The following is a 20890-nucleotide window of genomic DNA, read 5'->3' as shown; positions in this document are numbered from 1 at the left end:
TCGAGAAGAGTGAATGTGCAGACATGGGCAGTGTATTATAACATTTTCCCCTCTGCTCATGTCTTGAAATGTACTGGTTTTAAATAAAATGTGATAAAGATATCTTAGTGACTGGTCTGTCTGAACACGTCTATACATTTGAACCGATCAAAAAAACAAATGCAAGATTGGATGTTTATTTGAGGAATACACATATGGTCAAGGGTACAAGTGACTGCCCAACTAATGGCATTAACAGACAAATACACAAAAGGTATTTATCAGATTCAGTACCCTCCACAATAATATCAGAACTTGACTGGGTAGAAAAATGCAATGCCATGTAGGCATTGTGACAATGCTGGATTAGAGGTACCAAATCATTGTCACCATGACTGTTCGCCTTCCGAACATGGCACAGCCTAGCTTCGATGTCGACTCGAGCTAGGGCAAAATATAGCTCGTCTAAATGACAGCCAAAGTCGTGACCGCCAAGGCACCCAAAGCCAGTGTCCCTTTGAAGGGTCAGTCTCATTCCACTTTAGCATTCTTTTTTTTCTTTGTTCCTCCTGAGGTATCTGTCTGTTCCTCAGTGGTTTTGGGCTCCAGAGCCTCCTTATCCCCATCTTTCTTTTTCTTCCTCCTCCTCTTCTTCTTCTTTGCTCCTCCTGAGGTTTCTGTATTATCCTTGGTGGTGCTAATAGGCTCCTGAACCTCATCCCCATCTTCTGTGATATCGGCATCTTCAGCCTCATGGATGTCCTTACTGGCAGAAGGACTACTTGGACTCATCTCAGTGACCGGATTGCTACAACAGTGAAGACTAACATTAACAATGTTGCATTTCTGTTGATTAACTTCACATAGCAACTGTATAATCTAGACTTTCTCTTTTAAGTTGCCTTGCTTTCAATTAATGAGAGTTTCATTGAATGTATAACTGTTACTCACAGTGTTTTGGAGGCCTGCTCTTCTAGACTCTGTGCTGTGTGTCGCTCCAGCAGGGCCACAAAGAAGCCATGGGTGAGGGTTTTGGTGGTGCTGGCTCGGAGACACTGTGTGAGGGGAGCCAGACCACGCTCGGGCCACTGCTGGAGCAGTGGAACAAGCCTGCAAAAACAAAGGGTGAAAACAAAGCCGGTGTCTCAGATCATAGGCTTACGCCAGTTTCCACAATGCTATACTGTTCTTATGATCCTAGAAACACAGGTCAAATACAGGTCGGTTCCATGATAAATCTATATTCTTTTTGGGAATTGATCATTAGGGGTTCAGAAGCGAAGCTGGTGAAACCCTATTGTATTTGTTGGCTTTGATTATTTTCCTTCTGCCGATTTTTGAAATAATGCAAATTCCGGTGAGATGGTAAGGCCTAGGTTGCAACCTTGCATGATGGTAAAGGGCCAGGGGATACACCCTCTCATCCATTACCGTGCATATTTGCTACATGGTGGCGCTATAACAAGCAATAGCACATTTTGAAAGGTCACGCCCCTCACCCCATGTGACCTAGAGTCCTGAAATCCAGTACATAGGTCCCTCTCCTCACAAGGAACACATTTTCCTCAAGGTTCCACCATTTTCAATTTTGTTAAAAACACTTAAAACGCTACTCCTCTGGCACCGAAATACTGATATGCACAGAACTTGATACATGGCATCTATGGACCAAGCTCTCACAAATGATGTTTTTCCAAGATAGCATCTCAAATAACATGGCCGCTACTGACCAATAAATATGAATGTGGGCGTGGTCTGGCACAAATGCATATAACTCCGACACAGATATTCATTTGCAACAAAACTTGGTACACATGTTCCAAATACTGTCAAGACTCAACATATCTAAGCACATTCAGATCGACCACATGTTTCTATCTCTTGATCTGTTTGACTCAGTGATTAAATTTGGTACACATGCTCAGGGATATGAGTCTAGCTAACCTGTAAAGTGTTGTGCTGTTGGACAGGAAAAAATAATTCATCCAAGCTCATTGGCTCATAGCGGCCATATTGTTTGAGCAAGAGTCTTGGAAAATATTGTGTTTGAAGATGTGCATCTATAGATGCTATATACCAAATTAGGTGCCAGTCGGTCCAGCGGTTCTGTAGAAGAATATGTTTTAAAGTAGTCATCATAAAAAAAAAAGTCAAATACATTAAAAACTTATTGCATGATTGGTTTGATTTTGAGTTCTGATATTTGGTAAGTGTGGTAAACAGTACAGAAGTAGCTCATCCTAGGGCAATGTGTCCAATTTGTCCTGATGGTGGCACAGTGGGCACACATCTGAAACCCGGCAAAGCTGCTTGCAGCTTTAATTATACATTTCTGTGTCCTACCTGAAGCCTGGGTTCTGCAGCATGCAGGCGGCCACCACTTGCTCGTTCTCCTCGGTATGGATGGAGCAGGTGGAGTAGACCAGGCGCTGCAGGCGGGGGAAGCGCAGGGCGTGGTTGAGACAGTGCAGCTGGAACGCTGCCAAGGCCTGCAGACGACGCTTGTCCTGCTCCTTTTGGGAGGGCGAGGCCTCGTCCCGCAGACACACCATCCCTGAGAGAGAGAAAAACACAAAAACTATTGGATCAACAATGACATTGAGTACAAAGAAGGTACTTGTTTTAGAGGTCATACAGATACTTTGACTTGTGAGTCCTTCTGGGTCATTGAGGTGCATCTTTCTGGAGTAATAAACAAGCACTAAACATCTGTATTTTGTTTTGAGGACACCAGACAGACAGGTTGTGTTACCTGATCCGCTGCACGACGGGTCCAGTAGGATGTACTCCACATCTTTATACTGGGGCCCGTCCGGGTCCACCTTTAGGAAGTCCTGATTGGCCAGCTGCTGACATGTGATTCCAGCGCGGAGCAGGAGAGTGGACATTGTGGAGAGACGCTTGGCATCCAGGTCGAAGGCAAACAGCTTCCTTCAACACGGGTCAGAGAAAATAGGTTTGGGTCAAAGGTATAAGGTGAGGCAAGTAACCTTTACAATGTGGTTTGAAATTTGATCAAAAGAGCCTTCCTTTAGTAACCTTCTCTTTTTTCAGGATTAACATCACAAGATTGTTAATACCCTATTCCTACTAGACAATAGTTTCCCAGAACCAGAAAAAGTACAGAGTACAAAACATTAAGAACACCTTCCTAATATTGAGTTGCATCCCCCCCTTTTGCCCTCAGAACAGCCTCAATTTGTTGGGGTATGGACTCCACCAAGGTTTCGAAAGCGTTCCACAGGGATGCTGGCCCATGTTCACGCCAATGCTTCCCACAGTTGTGTCAAGTTGGCGGTGAACCATTCTTGATACACACGGGAAACTGTTAAGCATGAAAAAACCCAGCAGCATTGCAATTCTTGACACAAACTGGTGCGGCTGGCACCTACTACCATACTCCGTTCAAAGGCACTTAAATATTTTGTCTTGCCCATTCAGCCTCTGAATAGCACACATATTGGCTCAAGGCTTAAAAATCCTTCTTTAACCTGTCTCCTCTCCTTCATCTACACTGATTGAAGTGGATCAATAAGGGATCATAGCTTTCACGTGGATTCACCCGGTCAGTCTCTGTCATGGAAAGAGAAAGTGTCCTTAATTTTTTGTGCATCGCATTTAGACCAGGAGAAGGCTTAATCTGGGTCTGGGAAATGGGACCTCTTTTTATTTCAATCAAGTTTTACCCTTTGTTTTTCATGATGGCAGCAAGGTGGCTGGTTTTGTTCCCCGGCGCTGCACAAGCATCCAGGACGTGGCTGCCTGTAGGAGGGTTCAGGAGGTACGCAGGGAGACAGCTGGCCTGTTGGGATATACGGGAGACAGTAGTACACAGGCAAATCCATAGGCCCTGTTAGAATACCTTCTAAATGAATCGCAACTTATTTTTTATCAGAATAGATCTGACCAGGTAACCTCATCCAATCATGTACAGATCAGTGATGACCTCAAGGAAGGAAGGACGCATTGAAAGTCCTCACCTTGTCTTGTAGAATGATGTGGCCAGCCTTGTACAGATTGTGGTCATGGAAGTCTGTCTTTGCAGAGAAAACCAGCAGGTCTGAAAGGTGCAGGTCACCCACAAAGGATTTCCCCTTCAGATTCAGGTCATCGAGCCTGGACATCAGAAACACACATTCAAATTTTCATTTACCTCATGTCAACCTCGATCACTAGAATGAATCGATGCTCAGTCAATAGAATAAACAGGGAAGGAAGAAACATCAAAGGCCTGTCCCTGACTGACCTGTAGGCCTGTCCTAAGTAGGAGAAGCCCTCTCTCTTGAAGTAATCAATGGCATCCTCCACCGTGGTCTTTAACGTGTTCACACGCACATACCTCGGAAGCTGATCGCCTGAGGAAGGAGAAAATGACTATTCTTTAACAAACAAAAAGGCGAGTAACATTTAAAGAGCAACTGCCCCTAAAAAACGACTTATAATTTAGAAAACAGCCTGTGTGGCATCGATATGAGTCAAACATTTATTCTACTGTCAAAATTGACTACAAAGTGTAAAAAGGATCATTTTGGTCATAAAGTCAGTCTCGTCCAAAACCGAGTTTTGTGGTTGTGACTGCATCACAACGTAAATGAAGGTTGGGTTTGTTTCAATACTGCCCACAGCTGGCAGCGCACAAGTAATTATAAATTCTGAGTGCAGCTGCACATGACCTGTGGTAAATTTGGGTTGACTTTGGAAATCCCTATGGGGCTAGTTAGGGGCCATCGATAAAATACACAATGCACATGGGTCAATATGTTAATATGCTAATAGCTCCACATTTTTATTACTTAAAAACCTCCAACTATAAATTGTAGAAATTCATATACAAATATTGAAATCATTTAATGAGAAAACAAAGGTGTGCAACATGATTATTGACGGTCCCTAACTAAGCTATCTAAAGTCAAAACAACTTTGCCATGGTCGCACACCAGCACGCTGAAGCTACACTGAACAAAAATATAAACGCAACATGTAAAATGTTGGTCCCATGTTTCATGAGCTGAAATAAAAGATTGCAGACATTTTCCATACACACAAAAAGCTTATTTCTCCCAAATGTTGTGCACAAATCTGTTTATATCCCTGTTAGTGAGCATTTCTCCTTTGCCAATAATCCATCCACCTAACAGGTGTGGCATATAAAGAAGCTGATTAAACAGCATGATCATTACACAGGTGCATCTTGTGTTGGGGACAATAAAAGGCCACTCTAAAACATGCAGTGTCACAACACAATGCCACAGATGTCTCAAGTTGAGGGAGCGTGCAATTGGCATGCTGACTGCAAGAATGTCCACCAGAGCTGTTGCCAGAGAATTGAATGTTCAATTCTCTACCATAAACTGCCTCCAATGTCATTTTAGAGCAGGTGTGGGCAGCTGGCAGCCCCCCTTTTGTAGGCCCCCTTTTAGGAACTCAGTCGGTGTCTCAGCTTACTTTTGAGAGTTAGAATAATAGAATACACAAGGCGTAAAACTGCTCATTTTCTCTCCGCCCCATGGCAAAATGAGTAGAATTGCATGAAATGTGTTATAAAATTGCTAAATCATCTCTCCACCCCATGGCAAAATGTGTAGAATTGCAAAAAAAATTGCTTTAAAACTGTAACATTTTCTCTACGCCCCATGGCAAAAGAATAGCAGGAAATAACACAATAACTAACACATTTTCTCTTCTCTGTCACGAGGGAGGCTGCTAAAATGTTTTGCTCGCAAGGTGGGGACGTGGGTACGCAGACCCATGAGCCACTGAGGCCCCTCATAAATTCCGGATTTTTGTGGCCCCCACCCCCATCAAAGTTGGCAGTACGTCCAACCGGCCTCACAACCGCAGACCACGTGTAACCACACCAGCTCAGGACCTCCACATCTGGCTTCTTCACCTGTGGGATCGTCTGAGACCAGCCAACCGGACAGCTGATGAAACTGTGGGTTTGCACAACCAAATAATTTCTGCACAAACTGTCAGAAACAATCTCAGGGAAGCTCATCTGCGTGCTCGTCGTCCTCACCAGGGTCTTAACCTGAATGCATGGTGGCGGTGGGGTTATGGTATGGGCAGGCATAAGCTACGGACAACGAACACAATTGCATTTTATCTATGGAAATTTGAATGCACAGAGATACCGTGACGAGATCCTGAGGCCCATTGTCGTGCCATTCATCTGCCGCTATCACCTCATGTTTCAGCATGATAATGCACAGCCCCATGTCGCAAGGATCTGTACACAATTCCTAGAAGCTGACAATGTCCCTGTTCATCCATGGCCTGCATACTTGCCAGACATGTCACCCATTGAGCATGTTTGGGATGCTCAGGATTGATGTGTACGACAGCGTGTTCCAGTTCCCGCCAATATCCAGCAACTTCGCACAGCCATTGAAGAGGAGTAGGATAACATTCCACAGGCCACAATCAACAGCCTGATCAACTCTATGCGAAGGAGATGTGTCATGCGCTGCATGAGGCAAATGGTGGTCACACCAGATACTGACTGGTTTTCTGATCCACGCCCCTACCTTTTTCTTTTTAAAGGTATCTGTGAGCAACAGATGCATATCTGTATCCCCAGTCATGGGAAATCCATAGATTAGGGCCTAGTGTAACTCAGTAGTCTTTGAAATTGTTCCATGTTGCTTTAATTTTTTTGTCTATATAATTGGCGAAATATTTAGGCTAAGTCTTCCCACCTGCAAACACACATGACATCCACATCAAACCACACCCTGAAACCAAGTCATGTTTGAATGCAGTCATGGCCACTAGCATTTCTTAATGAACCGAATCTAAAACGAGGCCAAATCAGGAAGTGCAGTCGCCCTTTAACCAGAGAGGGTTCTCTCTCGCCAAAATCTGTCCAAAATAAACCCAAAGCGTTTCTATGGGCTTAATATGCAGGCCTGCCTTCCCGCCTTTGACAACCACTCCCATTGTTAGGGTGGAGACATGAGCATCTCGTCATTATATACAGATCTCTGCTTTAACTTATTTCCAGTGAAGTATGACAGACAGTAGGCACTAGGCAGTGACGTCATTACGTTCAGCTGTTTTTACCAACAAGTGAGTTCAATGTAAACGCACTGTAGCAGGGAATTGTCGCATCTGTGAACTTTCTAAATAGCTAGGTTTCCATTGGCTGTGCGTGATGACGTAGTACACAGAAAAGACGTAGTACACAGAAAATAACTTCTGCGGTTAAATTTCCAAGTACCGAATAAATGGGTTTTCATTGCATTTAACTGTACTGATGGTTTTGTCAAAAAAATATATTCGTTATACAGCGAATATGCCCACTCTGGTCTTGGCACATGCTTTAACCAACAGCTCGCAGTTACATTGCGGGTAGGCTACCTACATTAGGAGATTATTATGGATTACAGCGATATTATTTGTATTTGTCAAACGGCAACCAAGCATCGATCATCATGTCACCAGAATAAAACCGTCGATATTTATTGGAAAGGAGCATCAAGCTCATCACCTTGCACATTAATCACCTTGTGAAGTTCATCATAATTTATTTAATCTGTAGTTTAATAAACTGCATGCTTTCCGGAGTCGTAGTGGGAGGACCACACAACATATCGCATTACTTCGATATGATATCAATATTTGCGCATAAAGGCGTTTCCACTGCAATTTCTCGCATAATACATTTTACAGACAAAAGATCCCACCATGTCGAACCAACAAATGGTCTGACGGCATTTATAAAATTGTACTGGCATTTCATGTTTCCATCAGCCCATTGGTGACTTTTTCCATGCGTCAGGTGATTCATCCGCATAAAATGGTTGGAAGGAAAAGTGGTTTTTGACAAAATGATCCCTCCTTGTCTAGCGTATATTTTGTTTTGTCGACATTTGGAAAGTTTACCGAAAAATTAGCTTTTTCCATCAGGCCTGTCATGACATTCTTTATCCGACGTACTTTACTCGCATAAAAATGTTGGATGGAAACCTGGTTACAAGCTAGGTTTCCATCCAATTGGCGACAGATTTAGATGCAAATATTCTAAAATCTGCATAAAAACAATATGCGGATTTTCCCACCAGAGATGTGTGACTTGTTGAGGGTAAAATACGGTGTGTGATGACGTAGCGCACATAGAACTGCAACTCAGCAAAATGTTGCGTTATATTTTTGTTCAGTATGGTTGACATCGTTAAAGTAAAGGTTTCTCTGTCATCTCTGTATGAAAAAAAAATATCTGTTTGCACTCACTAACTGTAAGTCGCTCTGGATAAGAGCGTCTGCTAAATATAATATAATAATAATAATAATAATAATAATAATAATAATAATAATGACTAAAATGTAAATGTAATAAAAATAACTTCTGCGGTTAAATTCCCATGTACCGAATAAAAAATACAAGTTAAATGGGTTTCCATCGCATTTCCAACTGTACCGATGGTTTTGTCACAAAAAATGTTGCGTTTATATAGCAAATGTGCCCACTTTGGTATTGGCACGTGCGCTCTATAGCCTATAGAACAGCTCGCAGATACAGTACTATGCCACTCATCTCTTGGAAGCGCAAATGTCTTGTTTTCTAACAGGAGTAATAGGGATAAATCAATCCAACCTTCAGGCTGCTGGAGACTGGAGGGGAGCAGGTCCTGGTTGCGGCTGACCTTCTGCTTGATCTTCATGCGGGCCAGGGCAGCCTGCAGTCTGGAGCGGTGCTTCATCATCAGAGCCTTCCAGGCTCCGCCACACTTCAGCCCCTTACCGATGACCAGGTCATACACCAGAACCTGTGTAATGTGGACAGGACCAAACAAGAGGTAAGCTACCAGCCAGTGTTGGATCAGTGTTCTTCAATCTTGGTCCTGGGAATCTGAGCCACAGGGTGTGCAGGCTTTTGTTATATCCCTGTTCTAACACGCCTGATTCAATTACAGTAGCTAATCAGGTGTGTTCGTAATGGGCAGAAACAAATGCCTGCATATTATGACCTGTGGGTTCCCAGGACCAGGCTTGAAGAACTCTGTTGGAGGGACTGAATGGACTTCGTGCTTTGTTCAAAAAGGCATGATGGGGAAGATAAATGTATCCATGTGTTTCACATTACCTTGGCTAGATTCATTTTGATCTTAGTCTGTTTAAGGAGTTTGGTGGACTCAATGATCTCTTGGAGAATGGATGAAAACTTCTGTGTCTCACACACCAGGGCAAAAAGCTGCTTGATATTCTGGTGAGGTGAGAGCATTATAACAATATCAACACACTACTGTTTTAAGTCACTTTACACACAGGATTTTTTGCTTCTAGCCATGACCAGCAAGTTGTTGCCTGTGTTATGTGTGTGTACTGGTTAGCTACATGGCAAATGTTGACAAAGCAAGGCGTTAGCAAGCTAATAATAGCTACTCAGTAAACTGTAGTAATTTACCTGAAATTTACTATCGTAAACCAAAGTCTTTACAGTAGCCTGCTTCCTCTCCACTTTCTCGAGAATCTCGGCAGCTTTCGTGTACAAAGCCATTGCTACAAAACGAATTTAGAGTATTTTTAAAAAGAGAATGTGTTATCATTAGTTATGTTTCATGAATGTCTCCACGACACCCACGTTTCCGCAAGTGGACAATATACTTTACGGCCTGCTGAAAAATTGAGGTTTACGTTAGAGTTACGTTAGAACTCAGTTATCTGCTGCTGACTTCAGTAACTGATTTTGTATGCATGTGTAAAGCAAGTTAGATTATTCGTTATCATACAGTTAATAACTAGAACAGTATTGTTACTATTTAAATACAACGATATTGTTAGCTGAACAAAGCTGCAGCCACAGCAAGTAGCTAACCAGGCTAGCCTCTTGTGTCAAAGGAGTTTGCTAGCGTGCTAGCTGTGCTGTTACAATAGCTAGTGCTAACGTGGCACAAACTCGGCGAAGATGGAGTTTGCGGCTCTTATTGCCTTGACCTTATTAATAGGAATGCTAATAATTTTGGTCGCCGTCGCAGTGGGAAAGCAGAAAGGAGAAATAAGTGAACAACTAGAGCAGAATGAAGAAGACTCAGTTGGTAAATTGCTCTCTTAACTTGTTTGCATATTATGTCGCGTTGCTATGGATTGCTATTGTACTAACTTAGCTAGCTGTGAATGTGTCAAACAGGTGCAATTTACACACACTGTAATAGAAGCCAGTGGCCCTTGATGATAGTAAGAATATATGTACTCATTTAAAAGTATTGACACCAGGTCAAAAAAGTTTAAATGTAGCCAGCTGTAAACTTGTTGCTGGAGGAAAAGTTATGGAAGAAAGTTTGAATGAAATGGTGACCAAAACATTGTATTATTGTTACAGAATTGTAAATGTTTTATGAGGCAACATCTTACGGTTCCCAGAGGAGAAATCAACCTGAACATTTTGATAATGAGAAACATGATATAGGCTACCTACACTATATATACAAAAGTATATGGACACCCCATTCAAATTAGTAGATTCGGCTATTTCAGCCACACCTGTTGCTGACAGGTGTATAAAATTGAGCACACAGCCATGCAATCTCTATAGACAAACATTGACAGTAGAATGGCCTTACTGGAGCGCTCAGTGACTTTTCAACATGGCACCGTCATAGGATGCCACCTTTCCAACAAGTCAGTTCGTCAAGTTTCTGCCCTGCTTGAGCTTCCCCGGTCAACTGTAAGTGCTGTTATTGTGAAGTGGAAATGTCTAGGAGCAACAACGGCTCAGCCGTGAAGTGGTAGGCCACACAAGCTCACAGAACAGGACCGCTGAAGCGCATACCGAGTTTCAAACGTCAGCACAATAACTGTTTGTTGGGAGCTTCATGAAATGGGTTTCCATGGCCGAGCAGCCGCACACAAGCCTAAGGTCACCATGCGCAATGCCAAGCATCGGCTGGAGTGGTGTAAATCTCTCCGCCATTGGACTCTTCGGCAGTGGAAACACGTTCTCTGGAGTGATGAATCACGCTTCACCATCTGGCAGTCCGACGTACGAATCTGGGTTTGGCGGATCCCAGGAGAACGCTACTTGCCCGAATGCATAGTGCCAACTGTAAAGTTTGGTGGGTGAGGAACAATGGTCTGGGGCTGTTTTTCATGGTTCGGACTAGGCCCCTTAGTTCCAGTGAAGGGAAATCTTAACGCTACAGCGTTAAATGACATTCTAGACGACGCTGTGCTTTCAACTTTGTGGTAACAGTTTGGGGAAGGCCCTTTCCTGTTTCAGCATGACAATGCCCCTGTGCACAAAGCGAGGTCCATACAGAAATGGTTTGTCGAGATCGGTGTGGAAGAACTTGACTGGCCTGCACAGAGTCCTGACCTCAACCCCATCGAACACCCTTGGGATGAATTGGAACGCCGACTGCGAGCCAGGCCTAATCGCCCAACATCAGTGCCCGACCTCACTAATGCTCTTGTGGCTGAATGGAAGCAAGTCCCCGCAGCAATGTTCCAACATCTTGTGGAAAGCCTTCCCGGAAGAGTGGAGGCTGTTATAGTAGCAAAGGGGGGACCAACTCCATATTAATGCCCATGATTTTGGAATGAGATGTTCGACGAGCATGTGTCCACATACACTACATGACAAAAAGTTTCTTGGTTAGCCTCTATGGAAGGTACTAGAAAGTGTCTTCTTGAACGTCTTGTGTAATGTAATGCCAATTCATCCCCTGCGGCAGAGAAAAATGCAGTGAAGGCTCCCACTGCCAAGAAACAGAAACAACAACAGCGTCCTCGCAAGGAGAAAGCCCAGCAGCACACTTTCAGCCACCCTCTCCTGGCATCCTCCTTGAAGGTGGGCCACGCTTTACATACTATGAACTCTATATTTGCCATATTTAGGCATACTCTGCCTATCTAATCAATTATAAAAACCATCCCACAGGCCACAGTCTTGTGTAATGCTCCTCCAACAAGGCTCACAGAACATAATGTAATGACAGTGGTGTGTGACGACGTTGCAGAATTATCTGATGCTTGATCATTGCTTGGCTCACTCGTCTCTCTCTCTCCCCAGAGTCACAGTGGAAATGTGACGTCCCTGGACTTCAGCAGCAACGGGAAGTACCTAGCCACCTGTGCTGATGACCGCACCGTCAGGATATGGAGCACCAAGGAATTCCTTGACAGAGACCACAAATGTCTGAGGGTCAACGTAGAGCTGGACCACGCCACGATGGTCTGTTTCAGCCCTGATTCAAGGTATACACACACACACTCCTGTCCATAACAAAGGGTATATATAGATAGGTGGATAGAGCCTCTTGTCTTTCTATACTTACTCTGTCTTGGTATGAAGGGCCTTCATTACTTGGCTGGCTAACGGAGATACCATTCGCATCTTCAAGATGACCAAGAAGGATGATGGTAGCTTCACTTTCAATGCTGCCCCTGAAGACTTCCCTCAGAAACACAAGGCCAATGTCATCAATATCGGCATCGCAGAGACGGGTATGACGGCTAAATGTATTCAGACTGAATGATTAAAAGGCAGGAAGATGTGACTGCGTGATATGCACATTTTTCAAAAGTTATGAACGTTAGAAGTTATGGAAGAAACCCTTGTTCCAGTTGTCGTCTAAACTCTAATTTCTCTCCCTTTTTTGTTTTCTGTGTTCCAGGCAAGTTCATCATGAGTGCCTCCACCGACACCAACATCCTCATTTGGGACCTGAAAGGAGAGGTACTGGCCTCTATCATCACCAACCAGATGACCAACTCCTACGCTGCCATCTCACCCTGTGGAAGGTCAGTACCGTCCTCTAAATCTGTGTGTGCGTGTGTGTGTGTGGGGGGGGGTTATAGCTAATGTAATAGTGATCTCAGGTAAATAATTTTTGGATGGTTCTGTCTTCAGGTTTGTGGCTTCCTGTGGCTTCACTCCTGACGTGAAGGTGTGGGAGGTGTGCTTCGGGAAGGGTGGCGACTTCAAAGAGGTGACCCGCGCCTTCGACCTGAAGGGCCATTCAGCAGGGGTCCACTCCTTTGCCTTCTCTAACGACTCACGCAGGTAAGGCATGCATTGTGTGGTATCCTATCGAAACATCAATGGTTGATTTCCATGGATGACATTATATGATTACATTCATAAGGTAGATTTCCCCATTGACATTTGAAACCGTCTCCTGTTTCCCCCAGAATGGCCACCGTCTCCAAGGACGGCACGTGGCGGCTGTGGGACACAGACGTGGAGTACAAGAAGCAACAGGACCCCTACCTCCTGAAGTCGGTACCTTGCCAGTCGTCGGAAGGCAGCCGGGTGGCCCTGTCGCCAGACGCCCGCGTGGTGGCTATCTCCAACCGCTGCAGCGTGGCCATGTACAGCACCTCCACGGGTCAGCTGGAGGAGGAGTTCCATGGAGTCCACAGCGAGGAGATCACTGAGCTTAGGTTTGACATCAACAGCCGCTACCTGGTGTGCAGCGGGGACCGGGCGGTGCGTGTGTTCCACAATGCGCCGGGCTACCGTGCGGCCATCCAGGACATGCAGGCCATGCTGAAGAAGGCCCAGAACGAGGGCATGAAACAAAGGCTGCAACAGCAGATACAGGAGGCGCAGAGCGCGCTGGACACTGTGCTCACGGCACCCAAGGACTAAAGAACTAATGACCCCCGGGCTGGCTGTGTAGACCCCTCTTTCTATCTCTCTCTCTCCCTTTCTCTCACACACTGCCTCTTCACAGAATGGCCTGCAATTCGACTCCTGTCAGGTATAAGTGGAATTTGCATGCTGGTTTTAATAAATCATTGTGTTTCTACAGAAATATGGCTCTGTTTTGTTTTCTGAATGCTCTGCCTGCCTCCAAAAATCTGTAATACTATTTATCTCTACTTGGACCTTCCCTTCATAAGGCAATCAAACAGGCAAAACGTCAGTAATCAAACAGGCAAAACGTCAGTATAGAGACAAAGTGGAGTCGCAATTCAACGGCTCAGACACGAGACGTATGTGGCAGGGTCTACAGACAATCACGGACTACAAAGGGAAAACCAGCCACGTCGCAGACACCGATGTCTTGCTTCCAGACAAGCTAAACACATGCTTTGAGGATGACACAGTGCCACCGACGCAGCCCGCTACCAAGGACTGTAGGCTCTTCTTCTCCGTGGCCGACGTGAGTAAGACTTTCAAGCGTGTTAATTCTCGCAGGGCTGCTGGCCCAGACGGCATCCCTAGCCGCGTCCTCAGAGCATGCGCAGACCAGCTGGCTGGAGTGTTTACGGACATATTCAATCTCTCCCTATCCCAGTCTGCTGTCCCCACATGCTTCAAGATGTCCACCATTGTTCCTGTACCTAAGAAAGCAAAGGTAACTAAACTAAATGACTATCGCCCAGTAGCACTCACTTCTGTCATCAAGAAGTGCTTTGAGAGACTAGTCAAGGATCATATCACCTCTACCTTACCCGACACCCTTCAATTTGCTTACCGCCCCAATAGATCCACAGACGATGCAATCGCCATCGCACTGCACACTGCCCTATCCCATCTGGACAAGAGGAATACCTATGTAAGAATGCTTTTCATTGACTATAGCTCAGCCTTCAACACCATAGTACCCTCCAAGCTCATCATTAAGCTTGAGGCCCTGGGTCTGAACCCCGCACTGTGCAACTGGGTCCTGGACTTCCTGGTGGAGCGCCACCAGGTGGTGAAGGTAGGAAACAACATCTCCACTTCGTTGTTCCTCAACACTGGGACCCCACAAGGATGCGTGCTCAGCCTCCTCCTGTACTCCCTGTTCACCCATGACTGCGTGGCCACACACGCCTCCAACTCTATCATCAAGTTTTCAGACGACACAACAGTAGTAGGCTTGATTACTAAAAACGACGAGACAGCCTACAGGGAGGAGGTGAGGGCCCTGGGAGTGTGGGGCCAGGAAAATAACCTCTCACTCAACGTCAACAAAACAAAGGAGCTGATTGTGGACTTCCGGAAACAGCAGAGGAAGCACCCCCCTATCCACATCGACGGGACCGCAGTGGAGAAGGTGAAAAGCTTCAAGTTCCTCGGCGTACACATCACTGACAAACTGAAATGGTCCACCCACGCAGACAGTGTGGTGAAGAAGGCGCAACAGAGCCTCTTCAACCTCAGGAGGCTGAAGAAATTTGGCTTGGTACCTAAAACCCTCACAAACTTTTACAGATGCACAATTGAGAGCATCGTGTCGGGCTGTATCACCGTCTGGTATGGCAACTGCAACTGCACCGCCCGCAACCGCAGGGCTCTCCAGAGGGTGGTGCGGTCTGCCCAACGCATCACCGGTGACAAACTACCAGCCCTCCAGGACACCTACAGCACCCGATGTCACAGGAAGGCCAAAAAGATCATCAAGGACAACAACCACCTGAGCCACTGCCTGTTCTCCCCGCTATCATCCAGAAGGCGAGGTCAGTACAGGTGCATCAAAGCTGGGACCAAGAGACTGAAAAACAGTTTATATCTCAAGGCCATCAGACTGTTAAATAGCCACCACTTGCACATTAGAGGCTGCTGCCCTATATACATAGACTGAAATCACTGGCCACTTTAATAATGGAACACTAGTCACTTTAATGTTTACTTATTTTGCATTACTCATCTCATATGTATATACTGTATTCTATTCTGTTCTACTGTGTCTTAGTCTTAGTCTGACATTGCTCATCCAAATATTTATATATTCGTAATTCCTTTACTTTAGATTTGTGTGTATTGTTGTGAATTTGTTAGATATTACTGCACTGTTGGAGCAAGAAACACCAGCATTTCGCTACACCCACAATAACATCTGCTAAACACGTATGTGAGCAATAACATTTTGTAAATGGCTCTGGATAGGAGCGTCTGCTAAATGACGTAAATGTGTAATGCTACTACTATAGGAGAACTTTCTTTGACTCTGGGGGTCTTTGTACCTTTTAAAAAATAAGTTTTGTTAGATAATAGGAATTCTGCTGGGATGTCTTGTGTTTCTACAGTTCCTCTGTAGAAACATGACATACTAAACTAACAATGAAGCTCAGGGATGCCACGGTGTAACTACAATGTAACATGTGACCCCAGCTGGTAACTTCATGTAACACATGCACATTTAGGGAGGGCGTTTTGTGAGAACAAGAAGAGAATGGGTCCCGAAAGCTCGCGAGAATCATGGGGCAGGACGGAGAGCTTAAAAGCTAAACCAAAGATATAACTAACCCAAGATAGTTCATCTGTGTAGTTTACAGTGGGAGAAAATGAAGCATAGTGGGCAGAACAAGCAAAGACGTCGGCAAAGCCAAGCACGAGATAGCGAGATCCTATTGGCGCGTTGTAGCATGTATTTGCATATTTCCGTTATGGAACGCCCCTTGATGTGCGCACACTCAATTCGACCTTGCGCTCCTAAACAACGCAAGTGTCAAGTCTAAAACTTAGTGCACTGTGTCCATAATAGATTGTAGTTTTGGGAACAGAAAAATGTTTTGAGATCAGATGTTTCATTGATGAGAAAATTAGCAGAATGCCGGCCCAGTTTCACCTAGTTCCATCCTTTCCCACTACCCGCGACTGGACTTCCTCTCACTACTATATTTGGTGGTGAGAAAACGTTTAAAACGGATGCTTCAGCTTTATAGCCACTGTGACGTGTCTGGGTTACCCCTTCTGTCTGTGGCTAAACAGTCTGTCGGAGGCAAATCAAACTAAAACCAAGCACAAAATGTCTGGACGCTCGGTTCGCGCTGAGACACGAAGCCGCGCTAAAGATGACATGAAGAAGGTGATGGCGGTCATTGAGAGGGTCAGAAGATGGTAAGCACAACACTGTTTATTTGTGTGAAAGATCATAAAAGATTACATACACAAAGTTCAGCGACAGGGAGGCGTGGTTTGAGACAGAATGACAGTGAAAGACCGAGAGCACAGCCAATGAGAATCACTGTGAAGCTTTCTCCCTCAAGACAAGTGGCTTTTCAACAAGAGGCGGAACCAAAAGTAGGACTTGAGTAAACCTAATTAGCTAGCTTGCTAATAATGAATGGACAGACAAGCTTGGAAGCAACTATGCAGTGACAGTCATGTAGTAATCAATAAGATGCTAGCCAACAATTGCCAGTGAGGTGTATCCTCGCTAATTTGTAGCAGCTTTCACTAATAGCATCTCACTCAATGGAAGGGATATTTAAACAGGTGCACTTGACCCTGTAACCATTTTTTTAATGAAAAGGAGCGCAATCACATTGTTTTCTACAGGGAAAAGAAATGGGTGACTGTCGGAGACACATCTTTGAGGATATTCAAATGGGTGCCAGTGGTGGATACAAAGGAAGCAAGTTATTTTCTTGTTTAATAAGATAGCTATGTCAGTTTCTTATGTGTTGCTACCTACAAATGCAGTGTCTGAATTTGATTTATCTTGTAGAAGGAGAAGAGTAAGGCAGTCCCGGTTGGGGCAGTCAGGGAGCTGAATCGCTTCTCCACGGATCCAGCCTCAGAAAACCCACACTCAAGTCTTCTGGATTTTCATGGTAAGGATGGAAAACCGTTTTGAGTGACATATGACCTCACCATATACTGGCCTTGAGCTTTCTCCATTTCCTCATATTTCCTGTACTCTCTTACTCCCCAGATGAGAACAGTAACCAGAGCTCCTTGTCTGATGCGTACCAGCCCAAAGTGGACAGCAGCAGTAACTCCAGCCCCCAGCTCAGTGAACCTCTGAGCCCGAAGAACCTGTGTGACTTCCGCACAGATGACTCCCAGCCCCCCACTTTGGGCCAGGAGATCATGGAGGGTGAGATAGGCAGGCAGACAGACCGACAGATGCACATGCAAATGTGCACACTTTCTCAATTATTATTCTGATTTCAATAAGATCAAATATATCTTCTGATTATTTAGAGGTTAAGTAAATATCTATTTATTATACTTTTTTGTTTTCAGAGCCATCATTGCCAAGTGAATTGGCTGACGAACCTCCATTGCTGATTAAAGAGGACCTGTTGCCCCTCACTGCTCAGGTAAAGCACATCTAACATCTCAATGATCATTCCACTTTGACACCACAGCTTTGTCACTCAACCGATGTGCTTTCAAGACTGTTTAATACACCACATCATATACCAACAATATACTCAGAACAGTATACATTAAACTGATAAAACATGGATTCAAACAAACCTGGCCGTATTTCCCCACACAGGAGGAAGAGGAGTGTTCTGGAGCTCCACCACTGAAGAGAGTGTGTTTTGAGCAGAACTCAGTCCTGCAGAGCTCCCCCATGATGAGCTCCTCCATGATGAGCTAACACACACTGCACTTAGCATCAGGGTCGGGCCCAATTCACTTCAGGCACTTTGTTGAATCTCGTTTAGTAATTTGGAAAAATTATCCATTGTTTTCAATGAGGACATTTCTGGTTCACGAATTGAACTCTCAACAAACTTCCTGAATTTGAAATGATTTGAACCCAGCCCTGCTTAGCTTTTAGTCAGCGAGTTGCACAACCCTCAGTCTATCCTCCGATGACTGCAATAGACACATTTTAAGGACCAGACATATTTGGTTCATTTAAGGACCACCATACTTATGATGATATATTGAATTTATTAAGTTTCTCCCTCAAAGGATTTATGAATATGTAGTTTAGAGTATTTAGTTTGAATGCATTAACAACCAAATACAAAATCACAGCACTCTCCTACAGCACTCTCCTACAGCACTCTCCTACAGCACTCTCCTACAGCACTCTCCTACAGCACTCTCCTACAGCACTCTCCTACAGCACTCTCCTACAGCACTCTCCTACAGCACTCTCCTACAGCACTCTCCTACAGCACTCTCCTACAGCACTCTCCTACAGCACTCTCCTACAGCACTCTCCAGAGGTAGTGCAGTCAGGTAGGTTAGATGTCTGTCCTTTTAATTTGATTTGATTTGGGAAATACCGTTTTCTGTCTCCAAAATGTAACTTTTCGTGTAAACTATTTTAATGCAAAGCAATGACGGGCCATTTATGAAGTAATAGGTGAATTCAGCTATGGTTAGTGTTGTAGGATTGGCTTTATTTTGAGTGCAGTTTCATATTGTGCCATTGACAATTGTAATTGTTTACTCAATGTTAGCTGTCACGATCTTTGTCACAGCAACAGTGAAAGATAAAGTTGACAATCGGCACTGCCAATTTCTAAATGAAGTGTCAACTCCGTCCATCCGGGACACACTGCTGAGAAAATCAAACACACTTCTAAAAACTCAGTGCCTAAATCTAAGTTTTACGTTGGAGAATGTTTCAAAATTACAAGTACTCTGTGCTGTTTTTGGTATGAACATCACATTCACTGAATGAAGATGAGTTAACTTAAATTAATCTACTAGGTCCTAATGTTTTGTAATTTATCTCTTAAAGATGTTGACTCAGTAGTTATTTAAGTTAGGGTTCATTTGTAAAAAATGAACACCCATTGTTTTTCTCAGTCTAAAATGGTGTCTTGAGCTATCGTCCCTAGTAACCCAAGGAAGCGCTTGTATTTCTGAGATATTATTTATGTAATGTTTTACTTGAGTGAAATTAGGAAATTATTTTATCAGGTTAGTGTGTACACTGAAAATGTGATGTTATTTGGGAGTGACTATAATACTTAAAAATAGTAACCAATTATATTTATTATGTAAAAGATTATACTTTTTCTCTCTCTGACAATCGAAAACAAATGCACACATTTGACAACTGGGACACATTCAGTGGTTTGCCATTTATGAAAGATATGCTGTAAAATTTGGGAGACAAAAAGGTAACTCCCACAATGTCACTAGTTATTACCAACTTATAACAGTTTTAATTTTCAGTCTTATTATTTCATAGTACTGTCAGTCTCTTGATAAGACATGATTATTTGCAGGGATGCCAGTATGTTGAATGGGTCACTAAAATGAAGGTATTTACAATGTGATTGCTTCTGTATCCACATTTTAATGACCACCCAGATTAATTTGGAGATGGTAGGCCTATTCTGCTAATGCATTATTTTATTTTTCAAGAAGGTAGTTTGGAGAAGAGTTTGTAAAAAGTACTTTGTATTTTATTGTAATTTTCCAAGTGACAATTATTTTATAAAGGAGTATGGATTTGGAAATCCTTTGTGCATGTTCTTTTGTTTGAATTTATTTTAGAAAACACATGCCATAGTTTAAAGGGTCAATCAGCAGTTGCTACATAATTTATTTGACTTATAAATTGATATGTACCCATTGATTCAGCCCATCTGGACAAGAGGAGTACCAATGTAAGAATGCTGTTCATTGACTATAGCTCAGCATTCAACACCATAGTACCCTCCAAGCTCATCATTAAGCTCGAGGCCCTGGGTCCTGGACTTCCTTACGGGCCACCCCCAGGTGGTGAAGGTAGGAAACAACACCTCCACTTCACTGATCCTCAATACTGGGGCCCCACAAGGGTGCATGCTCAGCCCCCTCCTGTACTCCCTGTTCACCCATGACTGCGTGGCCAAGCACGCCTCCAACTCAATCATCAAGTTTGCAGACGACACAACAGTAGTAGGCTTGATTACCAACAATGACGAGACAGCCTACTTGGAGGAGGTGAGGGCTCTGGGAGTGTGGTGCCAGGAAAATAACATCTAACTCAACGTCAACAAAACAAAGGAGCTGATCGTGGACTTAAGGAAACAGCAGAGGGTGCACCCCCCCTATCCACATCGACGGGTTCCGCAATGGAGAAGATGGAAAGCTTCATGTTCCTTGGCGTACAAATCACTGACAAACTGAAATGGTCCACCCACGCAGACAGTCTGGTGAAGAAGGTGCAACAGAGCCTCTTCAACCTCAGGAGGCTGAAGAAATTTGGCTTGGCACCTATAGAAATCACTGGCCACTTTAAGAAATGGAACACTAGTCACTTTAATCATGTTTACATATCTTGCACTA

At 44.0% G+C, this 20890-nt stretch overlaps 3 protein-coding genes across 5 annotated transcripts; 2 read left to right on the top strand and 1 right to left on the bottom strand.

Annotated features, from left to right (window-relative positions):
* Nucleotides 1-156: 156 nt before the first annotated feature.
* On the bottom strand, nucleotides 157-9575 carry nsun5 (NOP2/Sun RNA methyltransferase 5). The gene is made up of 10 exons (XM_041862666.2): nucleotides 9386-9575; nucleotides 9065-9184; nucleotides 8576-8747; nucleotides 4226-4334; nucleotides 3960-4095; nucleotides 3666-3781; nucleotides 2732-2910; nucleotides 2323-2533; nucleotides 931-1089; nucleotides 157-787 (listed from the first exon to the last, which is right to left on the bottom strand). Exons 1-10 carry the CDS (start codon nucleotides 9476-9478, stop codon nucleotides 511-513), a joined length of 1572 nt encoding a protein of 523 aa, XP_041718600.1. The 5' UTR covers nucleotides 9479-9575; the 3' UTR covers nucleotides 157-510.
* On the top strand, nucleotides 8696-13736 carry LOC121550419 (transducin beta-like protein 2). 3 transcript variants are annotated; one of them, XM_041862667.1, is made up of 7 exons: nucleotides 9640-10016; nucleotides 11652-11767; nucleotides 11990-12174; nucleotides 12272-12423; nucleotides 12594-12720; nucleotides 12830-12982; nucleotides 13111-13736. In XM_041862667.1, exons 1-7 carry the CDS (start codon nucleotides 9887-9889, stop codon nucleotides 13568-13570), a joined length of 1323 nt encoding a protein of 440 aa, XP_041718601.1. In that variant the 5' UTR covers nucleotides 9640-9886; the 3' UTR covers nucleotides 13571-13736. The 3 variants fall into 3 exon arrangements, with proteins under 3 accessions (XP_041718604.1, XP_041718601.1, XP_041718603.1); XM_041862670.1 differs by lacking the exons at nucleotides 9640-10016; nucleotides 11652-11767 and adding an exon at nucleotides 8696-8777; XM_041862669.2 differs by lacking the exon at nucleotides 11652-11767 and having other exon boundaries at nucleotides 9911-10016.
* A 2841-nt stretch (nucleotides 13737-16577) lies between these two features.
* Nucleotides 16578-20076, top strand: LOC121550243 (B-cell CLL/lymphoma 7 protein family member B-A). The gene is made up of 6 exons (XM_041862412.2): nucleotides 16578-16753; nucleotides 17195-17270; nucleotides 17364-17469; nucleotides 17571-17735; nucleotides 17885-17961; nucleotides 18144-20076. Exons 1-6 carry the CDS (start codon nucleotides 16662-16664, stop codon nucleotides 18246-18248), a joined length of 621 nt encoding a protein of 206 aa, XP_041718346.1. The 5' UTR covers nucleotides 16578-16661; the 3' UTR covers nucleotides 18249-20076.
* The last annotated feature ends 814 nt before the right edge of the window (nucleotides 20077-20890 follow it).

This window comes from Coregonus clupeaformis, chromosome 35, assembly GCF_020615455.1.
Source record: "Coregonus clupeaformis isolate EN_2021a chromosome 35, ASM2061545v1, whole genome shotgun sequence".
NCBI classification, from domain to species: Eukaryota; Metazoa; Chordata; class Actinopteri; order Salmoniformes; family Salmonidae; genus Coregonus; species Coregonus clupeaformis.
The sequence above is the reverse complement of the archived record's forward strand: the minus strand, read 5'-3'. Positions and strand labels throughout refer to the sequence as shown.

What these genes read in the sequence shown, in the direction of transcription:
- nsun5 (XM_041862666.2), bottom strand. Translation starts at nt 9,478, where the DNA reads ATGGCTTTGTACACGAAAGCTGCCGAGATTCTCGAGAAAGTGGAGAGG. An exon ending in CAGTCTCCAGCAGCCTGAAG is followed by an intron (nt 4,335 to 8,575) that starts GTTGGATTGATT and finishes CTCCTTCCTCAG; the next exon opens with GCGATCAGCTTCCGAGGTAT. An exon ending in TACTTAGGACAGGCCTACAG is followed by an intron (nt 4,096 to 4,225) that starts GTCAGTCAGGGA and finishes TCTGATGTCCAG; the next exon opens with GCTCGATGACCTGAATCTGA.
- LOC121550419 (XM_041862667.1), top strand. Translation starts at nt 9,887, where the DNA reads ATGGAGTTTGCGGCTCTTATTGCCTTGACCTTATTAATAGGAATGCTA. An exon ending in GCCATCTCACCCTGTGGAAG is followed by an intron (nt 12,721 to 12,829) that starts GTCAGTACCGTC and finishes TTCTGTCTTCAG; the next exon opens with GTTTGTGGCTTCCTGTGGCT. An exon ending in TTCTCTAACGACTCACGCAG is followed by an intron (nt 12,983 to 13,110) that starts GTAAGGCATGCA and finishes TGTTTCCCCCAG; the next exon opens with AATGGCCACCGTCTCCAAGG.
- LOC121550243 (XM_041862412.2), top strand. Translation starts at nt 16,662, where the DNA reads ATGTCTGGACGCTCGGTTCGCGCTGAGACACGAAGCCGCGCTAAAGAT. An exon ending in GGGCCAGGAGATCATGGAGG is followed by an intron (nt 17,736 to 17,884) that starts GTGAGATAGGCA and finishes TTTTGTTTTCAG; the next exon opens with AGCCATCATTGCCAAGTGAA. An exon ending in TGTTGCCCCTCACTGCTCAG is followed by an intron (nt 17,962 to 18,143) that starts GTAAAGCACATC and finishes TTCCCCACACAG; the next exon opens with GAGGAAGAGGAGTGTTCTGG.